At 38.0% G+C, this 14,971-nt stretch overlaps 1 protein-coding gene across 5 annotated transcripts in view; it reads left to right on the forward strand.

The window, feature by feature from the left end:
- Window positions 1–14,971, forward strand: part of MBP (myelin basic protein) — a 107,596-nt gene that overhangs the window by 22,216 nt on the left and 70,409 nt on the right. For all 5 annotated transcript variants that reach the window (XM_088172374.1, XM_088172366.1, XM_014875158.2 and 2 more), the window contains exon 2: window positions 3,019–3,092. In XM_088172374.1, coding sequence (XP_088028500.1) covers window positions 3,042–3,092 — 51 coding nt within the window. In that variant the 5' untranslated portion in view covers window positions 3,019–3,041. The remainder of the gene's footprint in view (window positions 1–3,018; window positions 3,093–14,971) is intronic.

The following is a 14,971-nucleotide window of genomic DNA, read 5'->3' on the forward strand; positions in this document are numbered from 1 at the left end:
TTGGGAAGTGCCAGGTCATGGCAGCAGAGCTGATTAACTCTGTAGGTGGTTGTGGCATAGTGCTGAGGCAGCTGGATGACTGCTGGTGGCACCTGCAGCGGTGGTTCATGACTTCCTGCCCTAATTCACTCACTTCAACATAAAGAGTTTTTAGGTAGCAGAAGTGTTTTCAACTTTTAGTCCTGTTAAATCAGTTTACTCCTGTGACCTTTAATTTTCTGAGCCTCTCAGATGGCTTTAATATGGAACCAGCAACTCTTGGTGGGGAGTTTTATAGGGGAGCTGGTGATGTAACTCCATTCACTGCAGTCATGCAGAGTGTCCCCTCTCATTTGTGACTCAAGCTCATGTGCAAAATTTGTCATCTCTTAGGATTTACAAAACTTGCAGGGTTTCACAAGGAAGGTTTTTGACAAATGCTGTTGTGGTCATAAGCTCCATCTCATGTGCAGGCCTGTTTTGGCAGCTTATTGTTAGGTGTGATTGATGGGAGATTCAAAGAAGGTGTTGCCTTTCCACAGTACTGTTTCTTCATTGCTTGGAGCACTGTGACTGTTCATCAGTGCTGACTCATTCATGGATTCCTCTTCAAAGAAGAGTGTTATTCAGTTGATGGACATTCTTAGGAAGTGCAAGAAGCTGTTTCTTCACTTAGAGCTGTTTAGTCTGGCAACCTGTACATTATGAAGGTGACTAAAAAGAAAATACGAATCTTCTTCCAGATGAGATGTTTGGAATAGTTGGCTACAGGTTCCTACAAAGATTGTAAAATGAGTAATCCCATTGAAGTCAGTGACTCAACTCATTGCATGAAGACTGGCACAGGTAGAAACTGTGCAGTATGCTCTCCCTCTGGACAGTAAGAACTAAAGTCAGTGTTTAAGTCGTAGTGTTGCAGGGTGTACTTTCTTCCTGAAGTGGAAACAACCTGTGTGCTCAGTGTTCAGTCAAATAAGGCGGATTTCTGCTTGAGACTGAAGTGAAAAATTAAGTCTTTGTTGCTGTAAACGCTTGCATGTGTGTGTGGTTTTGCTTCCTAATCAGATATCTACAGAACAGCTGGCACTATACAGTTTCTTTCATAATTCATGTCAGATTCGTGGAAGCCTTTCTTTGCCAAAGGATTACTTAGATTTCTCTCTCTAATAGGTAGCATGAAGAAATCTGTAACATTTAGGATACCCTTGCTAGTGTCTGGTTGCTTTTGTCCCTTTGGCTGAAATGTAGTTTTATTGCTACATGAGGAATTAATAGCAGTTACCTATAGCTAACTTCTCTTCAAGCATCAGCATTCATTTATGCATGGAAAAAAAACCCCATAAAATCTAGTTGTGAGTGTTTTATGGGTACAGGGTGGTTGTTCCTGGAGCTTTATTCCAAAGGCATAGGGGAGGCTAAGGAGAGGCAGGAGGACAGGATCACAGCTCTGGTCTGCAAGTGTTATGTTGGCTTCATCAAATGTGTGTTATAGACCAAGTTTGATAGTTAATTTTTGATGAGTAGAAGAATAAGACATAGAACATTTGCCTTTATGTTCTGCTGTAGAGATCTCTTACAGTTTTGTATGCCACTGTGCTTTCCTTGTGTTAGGAAGTAGGTGATGAGGAATGAGCTGCTGCTCATAATTTGTAGAGCAGAGGCCAGTTTGAGGAAGTTCCGGTCTGAAACCCAGTGTATATGAATTTATTTGTATTTTTCCTTGAAAAATTTTAGAATGTCAAAAATGAGTGAATTGGTTGTGCTGATCTCATAGTTGGAAAGTAGAGGGGTTTTTGCTTTTGTTTTTTTGTATCTTGTATGCAATAGATGGTGCTTGTTTAAAAAAAAACATGTTTCCAATATAGCAATAAATTCTATCTTGAGTGCATTTACTGAGTTTGGATGTTTTTTGTTTTGTGAGACCTTGGAAATGGATTTTTGTTAGTAATTATTTAATTGGATACAGTGATAACATGGAATTTAGAGCAAATTTAATTTAGTGAATTGCCAGATGAGCACTGTATGCTGTCAAAATTTGAAATTTATCACTAGGGGTTAGGTGGGGTGGTGAAGTGTGTGTGGAAATAAATCTGTCAGTCTCTCCAAAAGCTGAAGTAGAGATACAAAATAAGATTGATTACTTATGACTGTCCATCACAGATGTGCACTTTGTGAAAAGCCAAGTTTCTGTCTTCAGAATCCTTTTGTACACAAATCAGTGTGTGTAGCTGGGGTTATAATATATGTATGAGTTTATATAGGCTATTGCTTTACTTCATGTATGTAATTTTATTCAATTCAATGCTGAATTTTATTCAGCTTCAAATGCTGTGATGCACTGCATTCAGATAATCTCAAGGCAGCAGCTGCAAGATCCTGCTTCTATGACAAGAAATATGTGGCACAACCACAAGCATGCTCTAAAAGCTGAAATTTGAGTGTTGTGGTTTAACCTACATTAGCTCTGTTGGAGCTGAGATACACCAGGATGAGCCAGAAAATACAAAGAAAGAGTTGGCATTACTTTCTAATGTGCTCATCATGAAAGCAGAGCTGTAAACATGTTCTAACCTCCACAGCAAATTGTTAGCAGTTAGTGTGGTGCTTTTTTCACTAATTGCTGTTTATATAATGGTAGATGTGAATTCAAAAGAACTTATTTGAACTTCTATGGAAGTTTGTACTTACAAGTTATTTCATACATACTGCACTGTTTGTTATTAAAAGCATAATATCAAGAGACAGAGCCTAATTTCTAATCTCGTTTTGTTTTATGCGCAAATTTCAAAAAGAACATTTTTTCCCCCCTCTCTTTTATGTCTTTTTTTTTTAAATACAGAAGTATAAAAGCTTTCTGATATTGCTTAAACATGCAAAATAAACCAGCATGTTTTCCTTAGGATGTTTCATAGGTCTTACTTTGGATTGTAAACATTGTATGTGAAAAATATCTTTGTTATATGTCAGATTAAAAATTAATTTGTGTTTCTTGACAAATGTATTGGTTTCAAAAATGTTGTTTTGTTTTTATCTTTTCAGAATTTAAAGTTTGGTGATCCATCATGGGGAACCATGCAGGAAAACGAGAGCATAGCACTGAGAAGTCAGCCAAGGTGAGTATAGAAAATTGAAGAGAAAGTGCCACTCGGGAAATACGTATTCTGTGAAATACAGGAAATTTTTAGCACAGTAGTTTTTTACCAGATCATTGTTATCATTACTGTTTTGTAGTTTACACTGTAAAATGAGCACGTTTTTGAAAGAGTGTTCTATGAGATGTGCCCAAATGAAGATTTTGTTGTGCTGGATTTAGTGAGAGATGTGGTATTTGTTCCACAGCTGGTAATAATCTTCTCAGTCATGGTGGAAATGAATGAAAGGAACTTAGAATCATGATATTGTAGAATTCTTTTAAGAGTCATGAGCAGAATTGTGTTCTGTGTGTTGGGCAATAAAATTGGCTTCATCTATAACAAAGATGTTATGAAGAAATAGGTAAAATAAGAGGCTTTTAAAGGACAAGCTTGTCAATCCAAGGAGAGACAGCTTTAAAAAAATCTCCTCCCTAGGGGAAAAACAAAAAAGAGAGAACTGTCAAAATGTTCACTCAAAGTTAGTATTTGATTCCTAAGCATCTGTTGACACTGTTGTGTATTCTGCACATAATGTGGTATTCTGTTTGCCTTGTGATAATATATTGTTTATTTGTTTTTCTGTGTTGTACGGAAGAGATTTCACACATCTTAGAACATCTTTCTCTATATATTTATATGTAAAAAAACCCCAACCCGCTGCTTGTTGCTAGCTATTGCTATCTTCCCTCCACACATCCTCATCCAAAAATAACTGTTTACAGTCTAAGCCCACACTGTATCAAGCTCTTGACCTTTGCATTGGACAGAAGATGTAAACAGATATTTCTGAGCTTTATCTGGAGCCATGTGGGTATTTTGCTTTGCTGTGGCAGATAAGCAGCTATCCCCAGAAGGTGTGTAAACTAGAACTCAGACAGTTTTTAGTTCCTTGCCACTCTTTTAGGAAAATGCATAGTCACACTGGAGGGAACAGGGAGAAAGCAGCAGGAACAGAGGAGAGCTGGCTACATATGGTTTTGTTTTGTGTTGGTGCAGTACTCTGCAAAATGCTTTTGTGGCCCAAAATTTCGATTTTCAGTACAAAAAACAGTGTGAATCCCAAGTTGCTGTCTTGTTGCTGGTCTTGCAGACTTGACCTTTAGAAAACTCTGTTGTGCAGCAAAGTCAAATGCACCAAACAGATACATTTAATCAAATATTTTGATCCTTTCCGAGTAAGCATGTGAGATCCTGGAGGTATGATACATTAAGTTTACAGAGCTTGATGGGCTGCAGTGCACCAAATATCCCCTGCTTTGGTCTTTGAGGATAAAATTTGGTTAAAAAAACCCACATTGAATCTTCTCTCCTGCTATGGGCTCATGTTTGTTTTTGATGCATCTGGATGGCAGATGGGTGAGTTGTGGGGCACAGCTGGCTTCAAAAAGCTAAAAATTCTTCAGATTGTAACAGCCTATGCAAAAGGTGCAAATTCTGTGGTGGAGAGTGAGAGTCAGGTGACTGTAAGTCTGCACTTGGTATATGGGACAGAACTACAAGGAAATGGATTGCTGCAATTCTTTAAAATTCCTTCTCTTTCCTAATCAGTTCATGGAAAATACTTGATTCTGCAATCAAAATAAAATTTGTTTACCAAAGTTGCTTTGTGAAGCAGGAACTTAGTACTGTAGCAATGTTTTCTGTCCTTCGCTCATCCTCCTAGAGGGTCAAAAAACCAAAACACTAAACCCCTAAACTTTCAAATTGTCAGTGCTTGATGAAAATCTCCCTTTATGCACAGAAATGTGCATGATCTCCTTTTATCTAAAACAGTAATCATGCCACAAGAAATCACAAGACCATAGATTTAAAATCAGGAAATACATGATTAAAGCACTACTATGGATTCTCTGTAGTCGGTCGCTCTTGATTCAGTTCTTTCAGGCAGCATTAAATTTCTTAGTCGTTACATTAACCAAACCAGTTTGTTTTTCTTTTTTTTCTCTCTTTTTTTTTCAAAGCTGAAGTAGATTTTTTTATTGTTGTTCAATATTGCTGTAGATTAGAACTGTTTTCCCACTAACCTTCTAGACCTGCTGAAGGCTTACAGAGACTACGGTGGAAATGCTGAACTGCCTCTCCTCACTCATAGTAATAGAACTGCAGTAAAAGAGGTGAACATGTCACCAAGGCTCTTTCTAAATTTCATTACTTTCACTCTCCAGGCTGTTCATTTCCCAAAACTGTAGGTCCAAAGGAAAAAACATGATTTTAGGCAGCTTCTCTGAACCTTTGAGGCCACATTTACAGCCACTGAACTGCTCCTGGACTAGTAGACCATTTCTCCACAGAGCTATTTTTTGTGTAGTGACATTAAAGAGACTGTTGCCAACTGCAGCAATCACAGTTTTGGTTGTCCAGTAAATGTCCTTTAATCCAGCCATGACTTTGAGGTTAGTTTTGTGGGTTTTTTGAGTTGACATCTACCTTCACTTTACTTTCAGTAAATTTGTGTATTTAAATTACAAAATTAAAAACCGACTTCTGGAAATCAATTACTTCATGAAATGTCTAAGGTGACACTGATAAGCTTTCAAATTAGGAAATTTACAGAAGAGATTAAGATGGCTTCCCATGCTGTGACACTTCCTTGCAAATATTGTTCTTCTCTTGATATATAAATAGGGCAAACTACAATGATTACTTAATAAATAATGAGATACTGTGGAATTAAGTGAATGTTTAGAAAAAATATTTGACCTAAATAGTGTGGAGGAGTGTTTACAAAGCCCTTCTGTTTTACTCACAGCAATAGCATACATCAGCTTATTTCTGTGGGATTTCTTTCTTGTATGTTTAACGGATCTGCATCTTTTAGAGTTTTGTAAGATATAAAAAAAATTTTCAATTAACCCAGCATTTTATCTTTTCTTTTTACTTTGAATGATACTAGACTTTGCAACTGCTTAATGTGTTAGTAAATGTTTAAGTCTTTATTTTGTTTGCTTTCTTAGTGTTAATACATGAGTTTGAACTTAACATAAATCTAAGAACAACAGTAATAAAAAGAAGGGGCTGTCCAGCATATTATTGCCATCCAAAAATCTTTGAACTTTCTTGCTATCTGTCAAAACTGGCCCTTAATATCATTGATTGTTAAGAAAGAGGGGTTTGGGAGGAAAGTTTCTGGCGTTGTCCCACTTACTCCACAGCGACTTCCAAAAGCACCTGGTCCAAGTAGCCCGGTTTCCATGGTCACATAGTACTGTGGGGAGCTGGAAACCAAACTTGTGACCTATAATGAAAGATCAAAACACACTGCACTGCCATGTCAAGGGATTGCTCAAGAAATTTATACAGGATTGAGACATGTTAGATTATGGGAAATGCTGGATTATGTACCTAGTTCATGTCCTTTAGGTAATTGGGGTGTGCTGTAAAAAAAAAAAACAGCAAGGAACCAAACTCAATTGCCACTTCTGGTACCAAACTCTGAAATCCCTTGGGAAATGCAATTGCAGGCCGAAACTGAAAACAGACATAATGATGATAAGGCATTCAGTCTCAATTTAGTTTTCTTTGAACTAAAAATAATCTGTTAGTAATGACCAAGACTTGCTGGGTAGTGAACTTATGAAAAAATCCTGCCTTTCATTGCTTTGTATTATGTACCTAGCTTCTATAATGTGTTTTGCAGTGGTTGATTTGATGTAACTTTAATAAACTAACTGGTTCTCAGTGTTTAAGGAAAGCTCAGTGTAACTAGTTCAGGCTAAATTGCTTCAGTGAGCACGTATCAGTAAATCAGATGGTTTCTGTGCTGCTTTGGAGGAGATTCTATTTTCTCTCCTCTTTTTCCCCCCCTGTTGCCTTGCTAATGTTCTGAAATTTGCACCCTGTGTAAGGCTGCAGTCTGGTAACACTGACAGAAAATCTTCTCTCTTCATGGTGAAAGAGAGTTGAAATTCTTAAGATGACTGGCACATGATGGTAGTTGAACTGTTCATCTCATATGTGCTCAGCGATCTGCAAACATAAAAGCTTTCACTACCTCTCATGGCTTAGGCTGCTTACAGACCTGAGCTGCATGTGTGGTTTTTGCCAGGTGCTTCCTCTTGTTATGCATCATAAATTATCAAAAAAGGAAAAAATAGATTAAATACTTCTTACTTGCTCAGTTAATTGCTCTGAAGTGTTATTTTCATAAGATAAAGGTTTATTATTTTTTAGTATATGCAGGTTGAGAGATACGTGGCATACAGATTGTATGGGTTTTGAAGTCTGGGGTACATTTTTCTGTAAAAAGTAAAGGAAAAAAAACAGTCTTATTACCATACAGAATTAATCATGAAGCCTTTTCACTTTTTCCCCCTAGCAAAGTTGTATAGCACTATTTTTATTTCTCAGAGTTTTACTCTTTCCTATAAAGCAATATAGAGCACAGGAACTCTTATGGTGTATTCTTTGCAATTTGATGGATTGATTAAAACACTCCCCCTTGAGCCAGTATGTTTTCTGAAGGCAAGTGGAAAGGAGAAAAAAACTTTAAAATGTTGAGAGCACCAGTGTTTTCTGTGAGAGATTTAATGAGCATTTTCACCAGTCAATTTTACAAGTTAGATATGCTCTGTAGAATCTTTATGACCATCCTGGTGCCTGGTACGAGGTGCTGCTGCTTTTGGAAGAGACAAATCTTCAAGGGTATGCAGGGCAGTTCTGGAAATTCAGCAATACCAGTTGAATTTGATAGATGTCTGTTTTCCTCATTTTCTACCATCAACCTGGCTTTGCCCTAGAGCAAATCCTCATATGCTCGCTCTGTCTTCCTATTTCATTTCCCAACCTTCGGGCTGTCTAACTGGATGGTTTGTTGGGACAGATGCAGTGTCATTCTGTATTAATAGTAGTGCTTGGAGACCTTGAGTGGAGCCTTCAGGCACTAATGTGCTTCTCCTGGTGAGATGGTATCATAGTGATACAGAAATGACTCTACTGTTTGAAACTTCTGAGAACGCCAAGCATGAAGTAGCTGTGACATCTGTCCTCAAAAACTAACCTTAACACCAGCACTCAGTATGGTATCAGAAGTCTGTGTAAATGTTTTGGTGGGCAAATAGTTCTACTATGAAGTTTAAAAGAACAACTTGTGTCTAAATCCAAATAATGTGTTTCAGTACTTGATTGCTCATGCAACTCTTGGGGTGCTGAATTTGGTATAGTCAATCATAGCTGCAGTAATTAATCTTTCTCATGTCTAAAATATAGCAAGCTGGTCGAAATTTTGTGAGGACGATAAATTGTCCCTGAATTGAAGCTGATATTCCTACACTTCCATGTTTCCCCTTGTTGCATGTGAAGGCTGCTGAAGGTACAGTGTTGTGCTGTGCAAGGAATGGGTGGAAAAGTTAAAATGTGAGAGGCAAGGCAGGTGCAAGTGAGGTGCAAGTTCTGGCCCTGCCAAAGCGCCCACTGCTAATGTTTAAGGAGTTGCCTGAATTGTGTAACCATGGCAGTATATCACTATATCTGTATTTCAATGAAAAAGTGAGTAAATGTGTGGGCAATGATTGTATAAAATAAGTTGCAAGTATGTTTTTTTCTGTTGTGCATGCAATGGCTAAGTCCTAGTGCTTCTTGGTTTAGGTCTTGAGCTGGTTTAAGCCTGCATGAGTGTAAAAGGAAGAGGTGCAGTCGCTGTGGTTTTGGCTGGGGAGGAGGCAGGGTCTTAGATTTTGTTCTCCCACCCTCAGCCTGCAGAACTGACTAAAAGAGAGAAGTGCACTCTCTGCTTTTTTAAGGTCTTGTGCTTCAGATGCCATGTTTTTTGTGGTAGTTTTCTGCAGTTCCCTCCTTGTTAGCTTTGATACAGAGCTAGATAAATGTCCTGTCAGATGAGTTTAATGCCAGTGCCACTTAAATTAGCAAGGAGCTGGAAGAACAGGGGTGTAAGGCAGTAGGCATTCTTTGTGAACTCTCTGCGAACTGTTCTAGCTGCTGAAATGACTTTTCTAGTAAATCAGCCCATACTTCAGCCTGAGAACATACCGATCAGTGTTTTGGCACCTTCATGCCGTAAAAATGAAGGGAAAGTTGTTGATATTTTGTATCTTGAGGAAGCAGTTAAGTGACCTGGCGATCCTGAAGGGGAAGAGTATCTTCCTTCCTACCTAACCTTATGTGCTTTTATTGTTGTGGTGCTCCTGGATCAGCGCGCTGCAGTAATGTTATATCACCCAATTTTAAATTGGGTCAGATCAAATTCTAGTTTGTTACTTTAACCTTGGTTGTATTTCAGAAGAGCTTAAAAAAAATCTTCTGCAGTAACATGTTACCTTAAGATGCAGTTACATCTGTAAAATAAGTTGTGATGAAATGTACTCGTCCTTTCATAGGAATAGCCAAGTTTAACCTCTGGGTATCCGGTGTCAAACCACAGCAGAACCTCCAGCATCTAAGACAGTGACTGGCAAACCTGCCCTGTAGCACTTACTGAAGTATTGAAACCTGTTAAAAGTGCGTTTTAAGGTTTGTTCTCATCTTTTTCCTCCTAGTGCTAGTTGGGTGGTGTTTGATGCTCCTGGGCAGCAGCTGTGAGGAAGAGTTCTGGGGACATGTTTTATTTTAATTCTCAGTTTCTCACAGTTGTATTTCTGATAATGCAACCGACTGTGCAGATAGGGTAGCTGTAAGACAGCTCTACACTATGCATCAGTACAAGGTCAGAACACTCAGATCTGATGTTAAAATGCTGCCATTAGAAAAGAGGGGTTCCACATTAAGCTGACATAAATTTTGCTCTGATTTGTAAATTCAGCAAGTGTGTAATGGACGTCAGAAGGAAAAAGTTGTAGGGCTTTCCCATGCAAAGTATTGCTGACTGGAACTTCTTTTTGCACTTCAGAAGTTGAATTTCTTGAGTAATTGGAGCTATTTGTTCAGTGAATAAATTCAACTTGTCTGCAGCTACAGTTCAGAAATTGATTTTTCCACTTTGAGCAGAACTGCCATGGAATGCTTTTCTTTTTTATTTAACTTTTTCAGGCAGTCTTCTTTAAGTCAATGGAAATTCTTTGGTAGGTGGCATTTGCTAGGGGAGAAAAAACCGGTTTTTGTAAAAGGAAATTGAAAAACTTTAAAGCAGAATAATGTAATGTTACTCTTGATTGCTGAGATAAGATTCACTCTTAAAAACAATGTGATCTTTCAGTGCAGCATACAGTGGATGTGACCATAAAGATATCAAAATTTGCATAGGGCTGAAAGCCACAAGATACATGCCAGTTACCTTGCATGATTAAAGGGACTTCTGAGCATCAATTGCAATCAAGAAGAGGCAATAATGGAAATCTTGTATTTTTGTCACAGTGCCACAGAGTGGTGTTCAGGCTGGTGTGGCTGGACTAAGAATTGGAAGCTGAATTTAGGGAGGCCTGAGGGCACTCAGCTTGCTAGGAACTCTAGGTAGCTCAAAAATAATTGAAAGGCCCCAAGAGAGACCCAGAAATCTTAGCAAGTCTGTCACCAATGAGATACATCTTCAAACAGGCACTTATCGAAACAATAGTCCCCATTTCTGGGCCCTCAGATTTTCCTGTTCAGTGTAAGAGCTTCAGGAATGGATTCACTCTTTGGTGGTGCAGACATTTTCAGATGAACTATAGAAATACCAATATACTGGAGATGTTTTGATTAAAAACAAATTGAGACTATGACATTGAAATCTGAGTCATTTGGGGTTTTTCTTGTTTTGGTTTTGTGGTCATAGCTAACTTATCTGTCTAGCTCCTTCCTTTATCTTCCTTCTACTTCTTTCACTCAGTTTCTTCGTGCATGCTACTTTCTGCCAGCGCCTCTGATGCAATCAAAATGCATTGCTTTGATTTTTTCTGAGGCATTGGAAGTAATATTTAGTTGCTAACAGTGCTCAGAAACAGAAGAGCTGGCCAGCTAATAGGCAGTCTGATCAGGAAGGTGTGAACACTGTAGAAGAAAGCAGAGAAAATTTGCACTTTCCTGACAGCACATATCCACCGGAATAATTACTTTCTCTTCAAGCCAGTTCTCTCTCTTCATGTTATAATCTGACTTTCTGCAACATTCCCAGGCTACCACAGCACATTGCTTTACAAAGCAATCCAGTAGCGCCATTGCCAGTATTTGAAAGCTGAAAATCAAAGCAATATTATGATATTTTTATGACCAACTATCATTGAACTTATATGCTGTTTTGTCATGAAGTTGTTTTGGATTTTTGCATTTGTACCTTGTACCTGTTAGAGAATTTATTATATGCAGCAAATGCAAGAACTTGTATGTAGTCCTTTTGGGGAAATGTGGCTAAAATTTGTCAGTGTGAAGTGGAACTGTGCAAAAAGTTTAAATCCCTTTAAATCACTTCCATTTCTTTTGTGCACATATATGTAAGCATGCTCATGTCCATATTGAAAAAAGTACAAGCCTATATTTAGAAAAATACTTGTATATAAATGCAAGTGTATATTCAGGCATTGATACTGTGCTTCTAGCCCTGTATGGCTGCAGATGTGCTCCCTGTATTAGTTTCAAAAGGCAAGAGCAGTAGCCTTTCACCCTGGGGAGTCTGACTGTTCATTCTGATCTTCCCTGTGAACTACAGACTAAATGTTCTCTTAGTGTTAAGCCAAAGCTTTCTACTGCAGATGAAACTTGCCTTATGCTACACAGTGATAAAGCCTGAATAATCAGTACCTTTTTTCTTTTAGACTCTTGTCTGAAATTCCAGACAGTTCTGGGTTTTTGAGGCTTGGAAGATGAAAGATTGTGCATGTGAGACTCAGAATCTCAAGTCAGTGCCTGTAACAGTTGAGAAATATTTATATATCATAAAATATATTGAATACATTTCAATACTTCATGTGTATTGATTTAAAATTAGATATCTTTAATATATTTAACAAATCTATAGTACTAGTATAAATAAATATATCTTTGTGTTATAGGAGAGGCTTCAGAGTTCACAGTAGTTGAGACCCACTGCATAAAATAACCACTGCTTTGTCTTTGGTGCACTACTGCACAGAAATTCAGTGTGTTTGGGACGATTGACATTATTTCTGAAGCTTGGTCATATGAGCTGGGATTCTAGGTCAAGGCTGCGCACAATGTTATATTTTTGTGCTGAAATAAATAACTTGTCATGTGCTGCAGGATACTTGCTGATAGAAACTTGCTGAGAGGAGCTCTTCTCCTGTGGTAGGGTGCTAATCTTCAGTTTCCTTCAGAATCATATCTGCGTTTGGAGAAAGCTTTGTATGTTATATATAACCTATATGTTATATATTTTAATAGAGTTGGATCTGAACCACTGTAATCTGTTACATTCAGATTGGATTAAGTGAAGTATGCTTGTTTGTAGGTGCTGACAATGTGTCCTGAACATTCAGCTTTAGGATTCTTTTATTTGACAGATTAATTTTAATGTTGGTATTTTGTTTCTAAAATACAATATTAAAAAATATTCTAAATAAAAGGTTTTTCTTTATATGTACTACAACTAATTTCTTGCCATATAAGTAAGGGTATTGACAAGAAAAAAAAATAGGGGAAATACCTCATAAAAATTAAGCTTTTACACTTTTCCTCTTGTTTTCACCTCAGTGTAATATGTTCTACTTTCCTGCAGTCTCTCAGGAAGGGAAGGAACAGAACTACATTCAAGAGTCTCTTCAATATACCTTTTCTGTCTGTTGCCTTCTTTTCCTTTCCACTGGCATTTTGTCTATTGTTTTTTAATTTTTTATTATATTCTGCTGTGCTATATAGTCCTTATAAGGATTGATAAAACTGAAGGTTTTATATAAAAATGGAAGTTCTATGGAGCCTAGGGGAAAGGAGGCCACAAGATCCCTGTCCTTGGATGTGTTCAGTTGGGATGAGGAGCTCTGGGTTCTGATACCCTCTCAACAGATTGTACAGGTGTCCTGGCTGATGACTTTAAGTACAAGAGCAACCAGTGGAGCAAGGAATATTCTGCCTTTGGCAAGGGATGCTGAGATCTTCCAGGCATCAGATTCTGCTCTGGGATTGTGCAGAGTTCATCATGCCATAGCATAATGCAGTTATAATGTAATACTCTACTGCAGCTGTTGAGTCACCTGATTATGGGAGAATAAAGGGTTTATGGTATTTTGGAAGCCTGTAGGGCTTGACACATAGACTTTGTATCAACTAAATTGCGTGTCTGTGATAATTTCTGATGATGTCTCTTGCTGCTGTATGTAAGGAACAGGAGGGACCCTCTGAACATGTCTTGCTCCACCAGGAGCAGGGGCGCTTGGCTTGGATCCCAGCTTTGAGCTCTGGTCTCAGCAATGAGGAGTTGTCTGGGCTCTGCCCCATGGGCTTGCTTTAAACAATTAGGCTGCAAACCGTGGGCTGGTGCAGCAGGAGCAGAGCTGCTGTCCTTGTGCTGCAGCCAGATGGCCATTTAATTGTCCCAGTCACTGAGCAGGACTTGGCCAAGTCTCTTGCTCAGTTCTCAATTCTGCTGCTGCACTGCCAAGTTGGGTCTTGTGGCCTTAAAAAAATGAGGACTTCGGAGAAAACTCTGAGCATCTGGACTTCTCTTAGTCATGGCATAATGTGGTTAGTTTCAAACCTCAAAATGGTTCATTGCCTAATGTTGTTTTCTTAAAAGAAAGAAATTGCTTGATGCTTTCCTGCAATAAAGATTTCTGATCTGCTCTGGCATATCTTGCTTGTAACAGTGTTATTAATATTGAGGTGACCGGGAAAAAAGCTTTAAGTAGGAACCCTTATTTCAAAGGGTTGATTCCCTGGGATTTTGCAAGGACAACCTTTGTATCTGTTGAGTTACCTCTTACCAGGACAAGAGCCGAGGGGAAGAATTTTGAGGGTTAAGAATATTTTGGTTTGCAAAAGTTTTCAAAATCCTGTTTTAGAAAAACAATTTTTCGTTGTTCAGAAGAAGTAAGAAATTATTATTTGAATACTGCACTTAAGGGGAAGTGCTAGACTTTAAGGCTTGTAAACTTGCTAAATAGAATTGCAAATAAAATGTGTTTGCTTAGCTATATGCTTATACTTATTTGGTTTAATAACTACAAATAACTGTAACATCTTCAAATGAATATATTTGTTGCTCATATGTAACTCAGTTGTTTTTTTGTCAAGATAACCCACTTTTATTATAGTAAATTATTTAAGAAGCTACAACTGAGGCGCGTTAGAGGCAAAGGATGGGACTAAGCAGAGTAATGATAAAATGTTATTTGCAGTTCTAGGGAATTGAATTAAAAAGATGTCCAGGTATTTCTAGCAGGCCACCTCTTTTGTTCAGTGCTAAAAAGGCAGTTTCTGGGTCTAAAGTGATTATGAAGTACCAATTTGATTCAAGCTGCTTAAGAGTTAGACTGTCAGTCAAATCACAAGTACCCTATATATGGAAAGGATTGAATATATATGTTAATAAAATACAGCTATTTAAGCTTTTGTGTTTAGAGTCAATGGATTTTAATCTGCATTTATGTAAAAATTTTTTTTCTTTTTAATCCATCATGCTCCACCTGTTTTGTTCAGTCTTGGATCTGATTCACACAGCTTTTTTTAGTGTTGTTTTGACTGTGGCTCTGGCAGTACCAATTCTGCCCAGAAGTTATGTAGCCTATGGATTATACTACCTCTAGGGGAAAAGGTGAAGAGCTTTGCATGGTGTGTTGTGCTTTTGTCTGCAGTCTCCATTGCACAGCACATGAATAATGCTAGAAAGTCTACTCAAGGTCTACCCACTCTTTTTTTTATGATGAAATGCTACCAAAATAAGGGCAGTGGAAATAGCTTCTTGTTCACCCACAGGTTTCTCTCCAGTAAAATTCTCTGCCTAGAGAAGCAGTTGAAAATAGTTGGTGCAACTTTGTTTT

Source organism: Sturnus vulgaris, chromosome 1, assembly GCF_052056855.1.
Source record: "Sturnus vulgaris isolate bStuVul1 chromosome 1, bStuVul1.hap1, whole genome shotgun sequence".
Taxonomy (NCBI): domain Eukaryota; kingdom Metazoa; phylum Chordata; class Aves; order Passeriformes; family Sturnidae; genus Sturnus; species Sturnus vulgaris.